At 45.6% G+C, this 18543-nt stretch overlaps 1 protein-coding gene across 1 annotated transcript in view; it reads right to left on the reverse strand.

Annotated features, from left to right (window-relative positions):
• The window catches only part of CROCC2 (ciliary rootlet coiled-coil, rootletin family member 2), a 95476-nt gene that overhangs the window by 73135 nt on the left and 3798 nt on the right, over positions 1–18543 (reverse strand). Inside the window, exons 4-13 of the mRNA XM_031957495.1 lie at positions 18004–18169; positions 16933–17039; positions 13308–13535; positions 11006–11102; positions 10817–10906; positions 9810–10025; positions 5557–5756; positions 3846–4028; positions 2238–2382; positions 155–301 (exon numbers count right to left, since the gene is read on the reverse strand). Coding sequence (XP_031813355.1) covers positions 155–301; positions 2238–2382; positions 3846–4028; positions 5557–5756; positions 9810–10025; positions 10817–10906; positions 11006–11102; positions 13308–13535; positions 16933–17039; positions 18004–18169 — 1579 coding nt within the window. The remainder of the gene's footprint in view (positions 1–154; positions 302–2237; positions 2383–3845; positions 4029–5556; positions 5757–9809; positions 10026–10816; positions 10907–11005; positions 11103–13307; positions 13536–16932; positions 17040–18003; positions 18170–18543) is intronic.

Here is an 18543-nt window from a genome sequence, read left to right on the forward strand (position 1 = left end):
TCCTTGGTGTTTTGGTACATGGGGAGCCATGAAGCCTGTGTGGGGAAGGGCCTTCTGACATCTTCTCTCTTTCCCTCTTAGACTATGGTTCTCAAAGTCTCCAAGTGGAGACTTGGGGGCCATCCTCGGGCTGGGGGTCGCTAGGACTTCTTACCTGGAGGATCATCCGATTCAGGTTGACCTTGTCTTGAGCCAGGCTCTCCGTCAGGGCTGCCATCTTGACCAAGGAGTCTCTTCGTTCTGTGTCTTCAGTTCTCATCTTGGTGATTTGTGACTCTAGTTGGGCGCTGCTGGCCTCTACCTAGAGTGGGGAGACAATCACCACAGGTACCCTCGCATCGGTGCAGTGGGAAACCGGGTCCTCCCCCAGAAGAGGAGGCTCTTAGCTCTCGGCCCCAGGAGCTGTTCTGCAAACTTGGACTCTCGGGATAGTCATGGTCTGTTGCAGTACAGAGTTCAGTGCGAGGCAGGTTATGTTTCCATAAGCCAAATATTTGGGTTTTATTTATTTATGAAGAAGACAGCACCCCCTTCTTGGACTCCCTCCAAGGAGATCCTGTTACTAAAACACCAAAAGGGTTTCACTGTTTCCCATAGCATGGCTCCCCACAAGGCTCGTGTGCTGAGGGGGGGGGGTCATGAGGTCCTGAGCCCAGCACCCACTTTCTGCCTGCCTTGCATGAGGAGGCATTAACCCTGTGAGCAACTTATGTGAGAGCATAGAGAGAACGGCCATAGTATCATGGGTTTAGAGCCGGATCGGACTTTAGAAAGGGCCCTGTCCAAGCTTTTCAGTTCTGTAAGGGTGAAAGGGGAGATATTCCTCGGGTCTCGGACATCCAAGCGTGGCCAAAGTCCAGAGGCATTAGAGATGCTGCTAGCAAGCTAATCTGGGGGAGCAGGGGTGCTCCGTCCTGACTGACTTTCTCCCGGGCCAGTCCGGGTGTAAAGCACAGAGCCACGGCGCCCTGAAAGGAGCGGACGAAGGCTCCAACCTCAGCACGGCTGCTTCCCAGCTGTGTGTTCTGGAGCAGGGGGCTCCACATCTCGGGACCTCAGTTTCCTCATTTGTAAAATGTCCCCTAATCCCCCTTCTAGACCTGGATCTAAGATCCTATGAGTCCAGGTCAATGGCTCTTCTCTTTGCATGGCGACACAAAGAGATGCTAGTGTTAAAATGAGGCAGCAGATGGTAGGATGCCATCATCTGAAAGAAGAAGAGCTCTTCCTCCCATGCTTCCCTTTGCTGCGATGTCCAGCTCTGACTTAATCCTAGAAGGGAGTAGGGGTAATCTAATCCCAAGCTCCCACTTTACAGAAGAGCAAACTGAGGCTGTCAGGTGAAGTTATTTCCTAGCCAGCGGAGGAGCAGGACTGGAATCCAGACCTTCCACCTCTAAATCCAAAGCGCCTTCCACTCTGCCACATGGTGATTTAGAGATAGACTTGTCCTTACACTGGAAAAGGCGGTTTGATCTTTCTCCTCCTTCCTCCATAGGCAGAGCCATAACTAGGGTTGGACAATTGGGGTCTTATTACATGTTGCTTATAAGCACAGGGTGCATATTTTCCCATGTCTTTGCACCTCCAGTCCCTGGGTTGGCCTTGGACTGCCAACCGTGGGATCCCATAGTCATGATCTTGCCCTTCCTCTATGACTTTGCCCCAAATGTTGGAACTGCTGGTCATGGCTCTGCCCGCTGGTGGGAGGGGGTCCCTGGTGTACCCTGCAAAGCAGCAGAGAGAGAACTGGTTTGGGTTTTGGGGAAGCACTGGTCAGATGGCTGATGACCTCCCTGTGACCTTTTACACGCAGTCTACATGGTAGTCCTTACCGCGTCCTGCTCTGATGGCCAAAGAGAACAGAGGTTGTTCGGTTGCTCAGTCCATCCAGGCCCCCTCTTCCTTCCCTCCCCCTGAGAAAGCCAGTCTGGACAGAATTTCCCCGGAACCTCAAGGCTGGCTTTCGAGTGGGCTCCGGGCTCACCCTGGTGTTTTACAACCCAGGGCTGGCCAGGGCCGGGGGACATGTCAATGTAGCCCATTGTTTCTTGTTTTAGTGCAATTTGGGGAGTTTGTTTTTTCAAGGGATTGAAAAATAAATGAACGTGAGCCCGACTGCCTAGGGAGGAGGGGAGAGCAGAAGGGGAGCCATGGGGCAAGAAAGGGGGAAAGCTAGGGGAAGGTGAGTGAGCCCCTGGACAGGAATGCCGGAGGCCCTGCCTGGACGGCCGTACCTGCGTGAGAGAGCAGCGAAGACCTTCCTTCTGGCTCTCCAGGACCTCCTTCTCCAGGACTGCCTGGTTCAGGGACTCCTTCACCGTCACCAGCTCTTGCTTCAGGCCGGAGATCTTCTCCTCTAATTGCTTCAGGCTCCTCTGGCTGGAGAGGGAGGGCAGGAGAAAGCAAACATTTAGCACCGACTTATTTCTCATCATGCTCTAAGGCCAGACCCTCCTTCTGGACCAGAGGCTCCATGACCTTTACAGTTTGGTGGGATCCATCGAGCCAGGCCAAAAACAAGGAAACTGAGCTCCGAGAGGGGATAACTTCATATCCTCATCCTTCCCAGCACTTCTGGTCTCTGTGTAAACTGGAGGTACTTAATAAATGGTGTTGAATGGAGCAAGGTGGGTCAGTGAGCTTAATAAATGGTGTTGAATGAAGCAAGGTGGGTCAGTGAGGCAGCATGTGATGGGGCAAAAATTGCCCTGGATTGAAATTAGGAAGACTTGGGTTCAAGTCTTCCCTCTGATACTTACTGAGGATCTTGGTCAAGTACCAGCAGGCTAAGAACTTCCACTTCCTTATGTATGAAATGGGGGCGGTCCTAGCTGAAGGACCTGCTTGGGCACCTCTAATGGCTTTCATTTCTTGCACAGTCATGGCACCCCAAGTTGAATGGTCCCTGAGGCTGTCTGGTCCCACTGATACCCAAGGATCCCTTCCCTCCAGAGCCATCTCTGATAAGTGAGTCTACAGTGATGGGGAGCTCACCACCTCCTGAAAAAGCCCATTCCAAAGGGAGTCTGCTTTAATTTTTGAGAACTTTTCCCTCACGTTAAGCACATATTTACCTCTTGCTCTTCTAATTAAATGGAAATGCTCACAAGACTTAGAGTCAAAAGCCCTAGGAGAGAGCCCTTGATCCTTCTGCCTTGTGCAAACTGGTTGCCTTGGGTCTGTCCCTCCTCCCCCCATGCCTCAGTTCCCCATCTGAAGAATGGGCACAATGACTATCATGTTTACTTCTGCATCGGTCACTTGATTTCTCCATTTGTAAGGTTCAATCTACAATGTCAAGATCCAGCAGCTTCGTTCCCAGAGTTCCAGCTGAGTTTGTGGCAAGAACAATAGGAAGGGATTCTGACTTCTCTTGCCAGGCTGGACATGAGCCAGGCTCTTTCCCTCTACAGGGCTCAATTTCCTCCATGTGATGGAGAGCGCTGGACTAGATATTTGACCCCTGAGGCTCCCATCTGAGGAAGCTTGTGGTGCTTGGAATCAGAAAAACTCATCTTCCCGAGTTCAAATCTGGCCTTGGACACTGGAAAAGTTTGTTTGCCTCAGTTTCCTCATCTGTAAAATGTGCTGGAGAAGGAAAAGGTAAAGCCTTCCAGTATCATTGCCAAGAAAATCCCAAATGGGGTCCCAATGAGTTGGGCAAGACTCAACAACTACAGTGAGGTCTCTTGCTTTAGTCCAGCCCATCTCCAAGTGGTCCCAGGGAGGCCTGGGAGACTCCCTTGGGGGGGGGGGAAGCTTTCCTGGAGCATCCCCATGCACCCCTTCATCTCAGCACAATACAGGCAAAGGGGAAGTCTCCAGAATCCAGTCTCACTCACCCTGCTTCCAACTCCTTCTGACTCCTCTCCTCTTTCCTCAACATCTCCTCTTCCTGCTGCTCCAAGAGACCCTGGTGCCTCTGCAATTCTGTGTTGGTGGCTTTGAGTCTTTCTATTTCCAGGGAGGAAAGATCCGCTCTTTGAGTCAGATCCTGCATCCTGGTCTGCAAGGCCTCCTTTTCCCTATGGGGCAGAAAGGGAAATAAAGAGCAGATCTCTCTGGGGAGGAAGTCCACTCCCTGGGCACTTGAGCAAGTCGTCCTCCCCATTAGTCTCAGCTCCCTGAGCTCCCCATATCCCCAGATCTTAGCTTAACACAGTGACTATCACATAGTAGGTGTCTAATCATTGCTTTTGGATTCAATAAAGTTTGATGAAATATCTGTAGGTAAGACACGCCTGGGGAAAGAAAAATAAAGACTGTTTTCCCCCATCATAAGTTCCTTTGTGTTCTGCTGCAACCAATTCATTGTTACTGTAAGTTTAAATGATTCTTTGCTTTCTCATACCAAGAGTCCCTACAATATCTTATAATAGTTATTGAAGGGGGCTCTTTAAGAGCTACAACACACATGTTTGTTTATACATTTCCATGAAGAACTGCCCATTAAAAAAAGATGAAATTAAAAACAACAACAGAAAGGAGTATACCATAATATCATGGTATATAACATAGCACTTCATTGTTGAACAGAAAACCAACTAAAGGTGAGGAAACCAACACAGTCGGGTGAATCAGCCTAGTGTCAGTAGAAGCCCCCACATGTGACTATTGTTGTTACAAAAAGAAACCGAATCAAAATTATTTATATTGTTTACATAAAATATGATCTATTTTTGTTACATTATATTATATTTAAACAGAGTATATCATGTGCAATGTCAGGCTGGACGAATCAAAATGTAATGAATGACATTTTTACAAGATGTAATTGCTAGGAGATATATCAATGACCTTGCACATGCAGATGATGCTATTTGAATGCCATAAAGAGAAATTAAGAAGTCTCTTGATGAGGGTGGAAGAAGAGAGTGTAAAAGCTGCCTTGAAGTTTAACATTTAAAACAAAACTAAACCCCCTACGATCTTAGCTACTGGTTCCATCACTTCCTGAAAAATGGAGGGAGAAGAGATAGAAAAAGTATCTGATTTTATGTTCACTGCAGATAATGAGTGCAGCCATGAAATTAAAAAAGTACTTGCTCCTTGGAGGGTTAACCTGGATGACAGGCCAAGAATAGACATTGCCTTGCTGACAAAGGTCAGCATGGGTTTTCCACTAGCAATGTATGGCCGTGAGAGTTGGATTATAAGGAAAGCTGAGCAGTGTGGAATTGGTGCTTTTGAACTGTGGTACAAGAGAATACTTCTGAGAATCCCTTCTAAAACCAGAAACCCTTCTAAAATCAGACTATTCACTGGAAGATCAAATACTGAAGCTGAAGCTTAAATACATAAGAAGAAGAGGGGACTCACTGGAAAAGATCTAATGTTGGAAAAGATTGGAGAAGGAGATAGCAGAGAATGAGATAAATGAGAGAATGTCATGGAAGCAATGCCCATGAACTTGGATCGACTTGGACAGATATTGACAGCTTTACATAGCCTCGGCTTGGCCTTCAAACCTCTGGGTTTGGATGGACTCTTTCTCATTCCTTAGTTTGGTATACTTTTTGCTCATCTGATCCGGGATCAGCCACTCTCCTTCACCTTCCCAATATCTCTTCAGAGGCTTTGCAGCGTTCCAGGTCTCGCCTCTGGTCCTCTAGCTTGACCAGAAGTTTTTCTCGCTCTTGTCTCTGCTCCTGTAGTTGCAGCTGTGCAGCCTGAGCCTCCCTCTGACGCTCGGCCAGCTTTTTGTGGAGCATTGTCACGGTGGCCCGAGAGGACTCCAGCTGTAGCCGCAGTTCCTGCCCAGCCAAAAAGAAAAGGGACGGTGAGTCGAGGACCCACAGGAAGGAAGCCTGAGCATCCCATGTAAACCTTAAAGTGTATCAGCAATGGGAATTATTATTATTATTATGGTTATTGTTACTGTTCTCTCCTGGGAGTCACTCAAAGATTTATTTCAGTATTGTTTTGGTTTGTTTTGATTTTTTTGACTTAGCCTAAAGTCATTAAACCTTTCAGTACTACAGGTAACCCCAGAATTCTGGGGTCTAAAAGGGAGGTTCTATCAGCAACTGATCTGAACTAGTTTCAAGATCAAAAAAACTTTCTTTGGCATACTTATCCCCTGCCTTCTGCATCCTTCTGCTCATTCTTTCATGGCTCTTTCCCCATGTTTCCTTCTTTCTTTTTTTAATTAAAGCTTTTTATTTACAAAACATATGCACAGGCAATTTTTCAACATTGACTCTTGCAAAATCCTGTCTTCCAAATTTTCCCCTCCTTCCCCCCCCTCCCCTAGATTTTCCCCATGTTTTTTTTAACAAGACTTGTCTCTTTAATGTTTGCGGGGTACTTTTTTTCATGATTATCTTAATGAAAACCTACAACACTCTTCTACTAGCACACTTCCCTAGGGAAGGAGGGACTACAGATATCATCATATGTAAAATTTTACATAGGAGAAACTGAGGCACTAAGTTTGTGTGTGCATATGTGGGGGTGAATCCCAACTTCAGGATCACTAAAGAGATATGTGAGTGACAGTGCTAGTGTTCTAGCACTCCTGGATTTTAGCAGAGCTTTAGACAAGTTATCTCATTTTGTTCTTGAGGTGGAGGCTGAAAAGTGGATGAGATAAGAGTCCGATTGGGTGCTGGATGCTAAGAGAAGTCATCTCTGGTTTGTTGTCCCTGTGGAAGGAGAGCTTTAGTGGAGAAACCCCACTGTCCTTGCTTGGCCTGTTCTGTTTAGCACATTTATTGCTGACTCTGCTGCAAGCAATTTGCATTTTGCTCCCATTTGCAGATTATATCAAGATTACATCAAATTGAGCCCATTTGCAGATTACATCAAGGTGGGAGAGAGAGAGCTAACCCAGGGACCCACAGTCAGGACCCAGGAGAGATCCTGATGGCCTGGAGCTGTGGGCTGAATCTAATGAGATGAAACCCAATAGGGATCAACATCAAGTCTGCCTGTGGACTTAGAAAGATCAGCCTTCTCAAGTTAAAGATGGGGGAGGCCTGGTTGGATATGCCCCAAGTTAGGGGAGACCTCCAAACAACGAGAACTCTCTCAGCGGGGCGAGGTAGTGAGCTTCCTTCCTTGGAGGTGTGCAAATCCTGGCTGGACAAGGTGTGAATGAGCTGGGCTGACTCTGAGTTTCTCTCTGGTGACACAAGGACATCGTGGGGGCAGAACAAGGACACAAATGTGGGCTTTTGGGGTCCGGCTTAGTGCTCCTGCACCACTGCCCACCTCCCCTCCCCATGCCACTTGCCCCAGGCCCTTTGCTCTCTCTGGGGCTGGTAGTCATCTCTGTCACTGATCCATCTCCAGAAATGGGAGCCTTGCTGGGGCTTTCCCACACACCCCTGAGTCTTACTCCAGGGAACCCCACCTCGTGACTTTTGGGGAAAATTGGCTTCCAAAATGTGGGAGGGAGGGAATCACAGCAGAAGGACAGAGAGCAAGGCTTTCCTAACTCTCTTTCCCCAGAAAAACACCCTGGCAATTTTGCAAGAGATTTTGCGGAAGCCAAGGTTGTCCTCCTCACTCCCCCATGATGCAACAAGCCGGAGAACAATGGGTTTGTGTGTGAGCTTGGGAGCGCCTGGCCTGCGGCCCCCTGGGGCAGCCCCCCTACTAAGCCAGGCATTCCGGGGCTCCAGGGACGCAGGCTGGGAAAGGGTCCAGAGTGTTACCAGCAGGGCCCTGGCAGGGCCAACAAACCAGAGAAACCAGCAGGGTTTCCTTGGCCCCCTGGACTTCCTCCCTGACCAGCTCAGGTGACATCCTTCCCGAAGCCTTTTCTGAACTTCCCCCTCCTCCAGCTCCATCTGGCAGTGAGCTCCCCCTCCTCAGCTTTTCACAACTCTTGGTTCTGACTGAGCTTTTCACCATCTACTTGGAGACTGGACATTAATGAACGTGTCTCATCTTCCCAGCTGGGTTGCGGGGCATGTGAGAGTCAGGATGGAGCCTTTGGCATAATACAAATGTTGGGCTTCGTATCTCAATACTGTGATTCAGTCCTGCTGGTAGACCAGGGCAGAAGGCAGTGTAGTTCTGTGAAAAGAGCACTGGGGTTTTGCATGAATTCAAATTCCAGCTCTCCTTAATCAAGGCAGCAATTATGGAGGTGCAGGCTGAGTTCTGGGGATGACACAGTGAATCCCCCCTCTGCCTTGGAGTACCTTACGTCCCACTGGGCAAGACAATGGCCTGCCTGGCTCTTGTTTTTCTCATCTATAAAATAAATGGAACTGAGCCAGGTACCATCCATCTCCCTCCATCTCCCTCCAATCTAGAGCCTGGGGTTCCTCCTTATCTCCTTTCTTTTTATTTTGGGGACACTTTACCTATGATTTCATTGATACAAAGAAAGTCCCCCTGACCCTCCCCCAGGCTGACAGGAGCATCCATGGCTGTGCAGGATCAGTGGTTGGCAAGTTGTTTTTTTCAAGAGCAAGATTCAGAAATGCCCAGTGTGAGGGGGCTCACATCTTAGGGCTCTTCCACCAGGCCCCATTCAGAACGTGGCTCCCACATTTCTGCTAGTGATGAGCATTTATGGAGAGGCCGTCATGGATTCAGGTGATCCATGTGGTGAACGAGCTGTCTCTGGAAGCAGAAGGAGGACAGGATAGGAGATCCCTGCCTACAGCAGAGCAAAGGCTAAGGAAAAGCTGCAGGAGAGGCTGCTGCATATGCAAAAGGAGCAGACTCAGGGGAGAGCGCTGGCCGGTTCTCTGAGGGCCACAGAGAGTTAAACTCTGTTTTATCCCATGGTGCCCTCTGGTCTTGAGCACAGAGCAGAACTGCCGGGGTGAGTGGGTGGCTGACAAGGCTTTGTCTCTATTATTGAACAAAACCAAACACACCATCAATGGCACCCATTGGCAGCTAAAATAAAAACTTCCTTAAAAGTAGAATGAACCCAGAGTAAATTAATTGCCTTGAATCTAGCGGGCTGCTCTTCTTTGATCGTGTCTGATGGTGAGCTGGATGACTTCTTGGTGATGTGGTGGGGAGGGGGGACCTTGTCAAGGAGATTTCCATTCCGGTACAGACCAGAATAGATGGCCTCTGGGGACCTTCCCAATGTGGTTGGATTTGTATTCCCTGACTCTCGACACAGTGGTTGGCACACGGTAATACTTATTTCATTCATCCATCCATTCATAGCTTCTAGATTTCTCCTCCTTTTCATTTCTATTCCTTTCTTGTGGCTGCTCCAAGTTTTTTGGTTTTTTTTTTTGCCCCCGGGGGAGCCATCTTTCCTTTCCATATTCCTACTCACTCCTCAGTACTCTCCAGTGGACTCTCTGGTTCTGGGTTCGTGTCCCTTGATGAACCCCCCAGTCTTTTTTCCAGGACTTGCCAATTGGCTTCATGGGGACTGGCTTCAATGATTGTTCAGACCTGGCCAGCGACCTTCGTCACTTAATCCAAATCACTTTTAAGAGTGGAAGAAACTTAGATCCAGAGAAACAAAGTAAATTACCCGGATCATATAGCTAATAAATGGTAGAGCCAGAATTCAAGAAAATGGGAACTAAAATGAGTAAGATCATAAATCTAGGACTGGAGGGGATTCAGGGTGATTTAATTCAACTCTGATTTTATACATGAGGAAGATGAGGTCCTCTACTTTGACCATCGTACCCAGCTTCATGGATTGACCCGAGAGAGCTGACAGGAGTGTTTTGGGAAAGAAAATTAAGACAAGGGATTTTTATTATTTTCCTCTCTAGTAAAAACCAGTCTCTGCTTGGGGGGAAGCCCAGGCTTCCAGGGATCGGCCTGTTCTTTGTACATAAGCAGCCCTGTGTGCTCGCTGTCCTCCCAACCTGTTCCTGTTGACGTCTCTTTTGGAGAGCTCTCTGGACAGCCTGCAGAGCTGCATCCTGATGTAGCGGGGAGTAGGGCCGGGCCCCGGATGCCTGCTGTGGAGGAGGGGAGCCGGAGCTCCGAGGGGCTGGCTGTCTTCCAGGATCTTCTTGCCCTCCACCCTTTCTGTTCTCTGCTGAGGGAAGATCTACAAACTCAGCGTCGGTGAGAACTAACTGCAGGGGGAAATGGAGAATGGAGAAAGCAAATGAATGACCATCATCTTCCTCATCCCAGACTCACCAAACACGTTACCCTTTACAAATCCTCTCATGTTTATTATAGCCTGAAGGTTCAGAAAGGTTTGGCAAGGTCAGCCCTCCTTTTTTTTTTTTTTTTTTTTGCAGATGGGTAAACTGAGGACAACAAAGTAAAGTGATTTTGCCCCTTGCTATCTGTGTGATCTTGGGCCCAAGTGTCCTAAACTCTCTGGACTTCAGGTTTTTCTTTCTATAAAATGAGACAGTTAGCCTTGAGCTATCATCTGTAACTGACTCTAAATACTCTGACTTGCTTGGGATCCCAGAGACGTGAAATAACAATAAAATATGTAGAGTCTCCAGTGTATGATGGAGCCTATTCTCATGAACTACTCTAGAGCTTTGGCTAACTGCGTCATGTACCTCCGTTTCATTTCACAGACTGAGCAGGAAGGCCCCCCCCCCATATAGAAATAATAGCTCATATATCCTGTATGCATGTTAGAGTGTAGTAGGTCTACAGAAAAAATTTTTTAATCGCCATTGGTTTAATGATCTCCTTTTTCTTTCTATTCTTTTCCCCCCTTTACAAACTCTACATTTCTGGTCAAACTCCCTGCTATTTAAATCATGCCTCAGACATTTACTAATTATGTGATCTTTGAGGAAGACCCTTTGCCTCAGTTTCCTTATTTTTTAAATGAGAACTTTGGATTTAATGGTCTCTGTTTCTATGCTTCCATGATTCCCCAGGAGTAAAACAGTACCTTTGTGATGTGGTTTAAAACCCGCTGTAAAGATTCCACTTCCTCCTTCCAGTTTTCCGCCTCCAGAAGATCTCCAGTTTGGATGGATTCCTGGATGCAGAGAAGCGAGTGTGTTAAGGATGCAAACAAACCTTGGGAACATGAGTAAAAACAAACACCCAAGAGAAAAGTACCCATAAGTCCACTCACTAGCTTCTGAATGTCCAGTTTTAGGGCAGAGATGGTCTTCTCTTTCTTAGCATTTTGTTCTTGGAGCCTTTCTCTTAGCAGAGTCAGCTCTGCGAGCCTAGAGTGGGAAAGCCAGAGACAGAGTGGGACAGAATTATTCCAAGAGGGATAGGGGTCAGACCTCAGGACTGTCTCAAATTCAAATGGGAGAAACCTGAAGTTCATTTAAATTCATTGTCCCTGATCTCAAGGAGCTTACATTTTACTGGGAGAAAAGAGATACAAAAAGTTCAGAAACGAGGGCAGAGAATCATGGGCTACATGGCGAAGGTGAACTGAGCCTTCAAGTACTTGAAGACACATATCATGTCTATTCTGGATCTTTTTTCCCCTAGCCTTTCCTGCCAATAGAAGCAAAAAGAAGATGGCTCCCGCTCTTGAGGAGTTTACATTCCAATGAGAGAAACTAACTATAAAAGGGAGTCCAAAAGTTGAGGAAACATCCCCTTGAGGACAAGGGAGAAACATCTGGAGAGTCATGACTGGAAGACAGTCCTCCCTCAGTGGAGATTCAGAGCTGGAGCACAAGAACTGGAGAGGGGGCCAGAGTGGAAATATCTTGGGGAATAGGCTAACATAAGGTTAGAAAAGTATCAGAGGAACTTGTCCTAGATCCCAGGGGCAACAGGGAGCCAGAGAGCCTTTTGAGCAGGGGAGTGACCTGGGCTTATGACCGAGGAAGGTTCTGATGACAGTTGGCAGAGGATTGGAGCAGGGATTGATGAAGTGAAGCCAGCCTGCTACTCAATTAGGAGGCTGTGATGATGGTCCAGGAAGGAGGTGATGCAGGCTCGACCTAAGATGGTGGTCAATGAGTGGAGAGGGGACACAGATGCAAGAGATGCCATAGAGGAAGAATGAACAGATCCCGGGGATTCACTGGACATGGAAAAGGGAGCAGAGGGAGGGACAGGGAGGAGGAGTGGAGGACTTCTATGCTGGGAACCCGAGTGACTGGAAGGACAGAAAGAAGGAAGTGAGAGAGAATGGTGTGTTCAGAGGAAGGTAATGAGTTCTATTTTGGATAAATATCATAGCTCTTGGGCCATATAGTAACAGCAAGATGATGATACCTGGTATTTACACAACACTTTTGGCTGTGTTTTGCTAGGTGCTTTCCATGTTTTATTTCATTTGAACCTCGATACAGCCCTGGGAGTTATTATTACCCCCATTTTATATTTGAGTAAACTGAGGCAGACAATGTTTATGATTTGCCCAGGATCAGAGAGCTAGTAGATGTTGAGGTTAAATTTGAACCCAGTTCTTCCTGACTCTAGTCTAAAGCTCATTTGGTCCCATGGACGGTAAGCCTCAGGATAGGTGATTTTGTCCCGATACCTTCAAGGCTTAGCTTGGAGCCTAGCACACAGTAGGTGCTCTCGGTAATTGTTAAGTAGGGTGGCTGGGAGGCGCCATAGAGCACGGAATATCAGGTTTGGAGTCAGGAAGAGTTGAGTTCAAATGCTGCCTCAGAAACATAAAAGCTGTGTGACCTTGGGCAGATCACTTCACCCTATTAGCCTCAGTTTCCTTATCTGTAAAATGAGCTGGAGAAGAAAATAGCAAATCACTCTAGTATCTGTGCCTAGAAAACTCTGCACGGGGTCACAAAGAGTGGGACAGGACTGAAATGACTGAGCAAGGATAGTTATTCACTGATCAAAGGTGAATTCCTTAAGGTGAAGAACTGTTTCATTTGGGTTATATTTACAGCATCTGGCGCAGCATCTGGCCCATTAGGGAGCGACTGCTCCATTTCTCTGTACATTCAGTACCTCATAAAAGCTTGTTGAGTGACTGACTGATCCAGTGCCTCCTGGGTTTAAGCCATGTTTTTCTCACTCCGTGTTTCCCTCAGTAGAAATGATCCTAATTCTATGGGCCCCAGCCACCGGGGGATTTCATCTCCCAGCCTTTCTCAGAAATTGTTCTTTTAGGGACTGACTAGTACAGGGGATGCTCCCATAAACCAATAAGCATTGATTAGGCCCCTACTATGTGCCACATGAAGAGACTCATACTTTAATGGGGCCTCTCCCAGGAGCAGGTCGGCCCTGTGGTTCCTCCCCATTTGTATTAATTCTCCTTATATTTATATTGCACTATTTTTGTGGGTCTCCAAAGTCCCTTAGGAGGGAAGCTCACTGAGAGCCAGAGTTGCTTCTTCTTTGTACTCGTACGCCCAGTAGGGAGTCTGGCACATAAGAGGTGCCTAATGCATGCTTGTTGACTGCTGACCGACGGTCCAGGCCGTTCTCACCTGGAGTTGAGCTCCACTTTTTCACCATCCCAGCGGCTCTGTAACTGGATCATCTCTCGCACCTTGTCCCGGAGCTGCTGCTCCAACCGGGCGCTGTAGCGGGCCTGTTTCTCCACAGAGGAAAGCACATTGCTGTCAGACAGGCGCAGGTTGGAGTCGAGATTGAGACACGCAGTGTGCAGCCTGCGCGCGGTCCTGGCTAGGTCCGACTTCATATCCGTTAGACCTCTGTTGGGGGAAAAAGATGGCACCGAAGAGTGGCACTTTAGCCCCCAAACCTCAGTTTCCTCATCTTTAAAAGAAAAGGCTTGGCCAACATGGACCCAATTGCAAACTGAAAAGAAGAGAAAACAATATTTGAAATTTGTAAACAAATTTGAAAACATTGTATTCTAAGTAATGGGGTCATTACTGGTGAAGGATAGAAATAAATTTTGCAACTTTGTAACTTTTGCAACATATTGTGAGGCTGCTCTCAGAAAAGATTCCACAATTTGCAATTCTACCAACAATGAATGTGCTCTCTCCAAAGCTCTGCCAACATTGTATTTTCTTTGGAGTGAGGAAGGGAACCTTTTTATGGGCTTGAAGTGATATTTCAAAGTTATTTTAATTTGTATTTCTTCCACTTTAAGGGGGAATACTTTCCAAAAATGATTATGAAAGCAGAGTTGCTGTAGAAATTGGCAACATATGGAACAGGTTTTGCACGGGTCATTGCTGAAAAATGACCCATGCATATATCTTGTAAATAAAAAGCTATAATAAAAAAAGAAATTGGAAACATAATATAATAAATAGAGTTCTGTACTTGGAATCAGGAGGATTTGAGCGTCAGTTCCCCCTTTTGACACTTAGTAGCTGTGTGACCATAGCAAAATAACAATATTTTCTGAACCTCAGTTTCTACAACTGTAATTTAGGATTAATAATACCTATAAGATCTAAAGTTGTGAAAGTGAAATTAGATATGTATGTAAAGTACTTTGCATTAAAACAATGTATATGTGTAGCTTACTATAGATCATTATGGGTCTTTATATTACTATCATTTGTATTTATCACTCATTATCACTCACATTCTTTGATTATTTTCTCACTGGGAGTTTCTTTATAAATGGCACAGCATTTTGTAGTTGGTTTTTTTTTAATGCTAATGTGTTTTTTTAGATAAATTAATTCCCATGTAGTGAGTAGTTTTTATTGTTATTAAATTTCTTTTTAGAATTTAAAAAATATTATTGTTCATAAATAAGAATATCTAGGAATGAATATGCATTCATTTATAGCCTAGTTTGTCTTTAAGTCAATTTCTCCCATGGGTACCTCCATGGTTAGTCTCATCTCAAGTGGCAAAATGAAAGACTTTGTTATAGGACATTCAAATATCAATGAGCAAGTGAGAACATAGATCATGGAGGACTCCACCTATTCTCCTACTTCTGCAGGCAAGGAAATTCCATTCTATGACAATACAAATTAAAAGACCACATGGTGTCAGACTTATTTGCCTATCACCACACAGAGAACCTAAGACTTCCCTCTAAGTTCATCATTCTTTCTAATCCTTCAGGACAATGTTCTAGATTTGGAGTAAGAAAGTCCTGGGTTTAAATTCTCTGTTTGATGTTTACTAGCTATATGACTAGAACTTAATCCTCAGTATCACAAGAAAACTCTTTATGGGACTATTAGTTGTAGAAGAGTAGATGATCCGGACAGCTAAGATGTGCAATGGATAGAGCACCAGCTCTGAAGTCGGGGGGACCTGAGTTCAAATGTGGCCTCAGACTCTTAACACTTCCTAGTTGTGTGACCTTGGGCAAGTCACTTAACCCCAATTGCCTCAGGGAATAAAAAACAAGTAGATGATCTACATTGGTGAAGGGAGTTTCCACACCCTGCAGCTCCCTACCTTTGTAAATCAAAGCTCTTGACCCCCCAAATGTTGTAATCAACATCTTCACCTTCTTCATCATCAAACAGTTGAAAGATAAAAATTACAAATTATTCAAAGGTTTTGAAACAGCCACATGTTTGTCATAGTAGAGACTAAATACCTGAATGACTGACTAGTAAGCACAATTTCCTCCTAATGTGTCAGTACTCTGTAGATAAAGTCTGTATTTATTGGGTCATTTAATGTCATAAACTTCTAGTTTATTGGCCATATCTGTATTATTTATGTGACGCCTGTTTCACGTGGCCCTATTACAGAGACTAAATATCTTGTTAATGTATCTTTAAGAGCTAAATAGAATGTTGCAGAAAAGGTAGTTTGTGTGGGCAGTTGAAAAATGTCTTTCTATGAACCCCTATCTAATCTTATCAAGGACAGAAAGGATGTGTGTGTGTGTGTGTATGTGTAGAGGGCCACAGTCAGTGGGGAACCCTGGGCAAGGTGTAAGATCTTTTAGTCCAGTAAAAGGAACCTGCTGACATTGTCTGGTTTGACTCTCCGTTCCCCCTAAGGGCTCTCAGCCTTCCTGAGAAGTCAGGATGCCCATGACAACCTGGGTTGTAATTAAAGCAGAGTTATACTAAGTGGCAAAGAGACATCGACACACAATAGCCAGTTGTCTATGTGGTCCCTCATTAGTTAGCATTCACAGTGTGCCATAGTTATGTAAGGATATTAGGGTATATAAGGCTGAGAGAATTTGGAATAAACGGACTCCATGTTTGACCATCCACATGAGTCTGGCCTCTTCATTCCACACCTACGATCTAGGACTCCAGCTGGTACCGAGATCCTGCAGAGAGCTAGTCTGGACATTATGCGTGTGTGTGTGTGATTTTTGATTTTTAAGAAGATGGGAAGATTGTGGGGAGAAATTTTGTATCAGATCTGTTTTAACTGGCATGTTGTATAGAGGATTCTCTGAAGAGCCTAGGAAAAGCTGGCAGGTACAGCTACTTCTGGAAGGCCTGTTTCCTGTAATGACTTAAGAAAGGATTTGAATTTGTTTAAAAAAAAAAAAAGGACCAATTTAATTCCTGAAAAACTGTAACTGTTATCTTGAGAAGTTATGTGAAAAAAAATTCTCTAAGGACTTTATCAAGATCTGGAAAGAGCTGAATGGTAAGATTGCTTTTCAGAATATGAAGAGGAATCATCTATTATTATATCAAGGGTTTAAGACAAGTGGGGATGAACTTTCTTGTGACAAGATATTGTGAATCCATGCCTTCATTTCCTTATCAATATCACTTGTCAGCAAATTGAATAAGAATAACCACCACTGGGAAAAGAGAGTTCCCTGGTTTGTTCAGCAAATAATATTTAATGAACTGGAGTGAAGATTTCAGTCAACTAGTTTTATTAGTTAATAAGAAACCATCCTATCATGACCTCGGATTTCCTTGGAGATTGGGATGACAAAAGTAAATCTAGCAATGAGTCAAGGGGTCAAGCCAAAGAGTGACAGATGAGTGAGTCTGGCCAAGGAATCTTTAGACTTTGAGAGTGGAATGGACCTCGGTAGCCACCTAATATAACCTATAATGGAAAGAATCCCAACAAGTGCTTTCTGGCCTGTGCATGGTTGACTCTCTCACCCCCCAAACCTTGAACACTTGTTCATCCCCCCCTCTGTGGGTCCTGGAAATGCTCTGCCCGGCTCACCTCTCAGTGGCTGCTTGGAGTTCTGCAAAGTTGCTCCGGAGGACCACAGCATGTCTCCAGAGAATCAGGATCCCTCTTGGTTCTTTCCACAAGAGTGCCTCAGAGCTCTAGGTTGGGAACAACTGTTTTAACATTTTTGGTCAATGCAGGAGTGGCTACACGTCTATTGGGGAAATCACAGAATTCCTGATCTAGAACCCAAAGAGACCTCAATGGCCATCTTGTGCAGATGTACCAAACTCGGCGACTCCCAGTCCAGCCTGAACCAGATTAAAATGTAATTGGCAGACACCTAACCAAATAAATACAAATATTATATAACCTAGATAATGTTGGGTTTTTTTTTAAGTCATCATGCTGCCTGCAGGGATCCCTTACATCTGAGTCTGACATCATAGACCATCATCATTTTACAGAGAGGAAATCTTGTACCAGGAGGGTTAATTTGACTTTAATTTGACTTACTTATGGTCACACAGCTTGTAAGCATCAGAGCTGGGATTTGAACCCCAAGCCTCTAACTCCATAGCCAGTACTTACTCACCTAGTGAGCACTTTTGAGACTGGTTAGTTCACTTAACCTCCCCAGGACTCAATTCTTTCATCTGTAAGATGATGAGAATGTAGGGAAGTGACACTTGGTTAGGGCCAGCTAAGCAACACTGTTAGAACAAGATCACTATATGTCTGTCCCTCTCCACCCCACCCTGGGCACCTAAAAGGAATGGAAACATATAGAAAGCAGGACTCACGAGGCAAGTAAGGAAAAAAGTATCAGTGCTGCTCTGTCTTCCTAGGAGTCCACCATGTTTTTCCTCCCCTTGACTTGAGGGCTTGAGAAATTGGAGGAGTTTTTGTTGCTGGGAAACTGGTGCCTGGAATCCCAATGGAGTTGCCCAGTGCCATTTTTGAAGTCCTCTCTCTTACGGCCCAGTGTCTTGATCTCACAAATGACCCTAACCTGGCCTTGGACATAGAACCTTGCCAAGGTGCCAGTAGGAGTGTTTGGATGGGAAGCCTCTGGGTCTCAATCACTCTCCCTCCCTCCCTGACTCTTAAGATAAAGACCACCTCTTTCTCCTTCCACCAGCGGAGTTCTTTCTGCTCCAGCTCATCCCTCAGCCTGTTCATGCTGCTGCTCAACTTCTCCTGCTCTTCAGTCAGCCTCTTATTGGAGGTTTGCATGTGTTCCAGCTGTTCCCGGAGAAGAGCATTCACTTGGGAAAGGCTCGCACTCCTAGCGGGGTTGGTAATTTGGGGAGCAACACAAACAAAATCATTAGCGCATTAATTCTGTGGACACTGGGGATTATGGGACCAGATTCCAAATAAAGGAACAAAGTGTCACTGCTACAAAAATGATGCTTTTCCTTCGCTACAGGGGGCTCCTAATATGTCCTTTCACCAAAATGGGTCTCCTTCTCTAGAAGAACATCTAGGTGAGATGTGTCAAACATGTGACTACTGAGGAGTTTTGGTCCAAGAAGGAACATGGTCAAGAAAGTGATTTTGGGAGTCACATGGAGGGAGGACTTGACATGGGAGATACTAGACACAGGGGCACTTCTTAGGGGCTGCTGCAATTTTTCAGGCAGGAGGGGTAAGGTTTGG

The sequence above is a fragment of the Sarcophilus harrisii genome, chromosome 3 (assembly GCF_902635505.1).
Source record: "Sarcophilus harrisii chromosome 3, mSarHar1.11, whole genome shotgun sequence".
In the NCBI taxonomy this organism is placed as follows: Eukaryota; Metazoa; Chordata; class Mammalia; order Dasyuromorphia; family Dasyuridae; genus Sarcophilus; species Sarcophilus harrisii.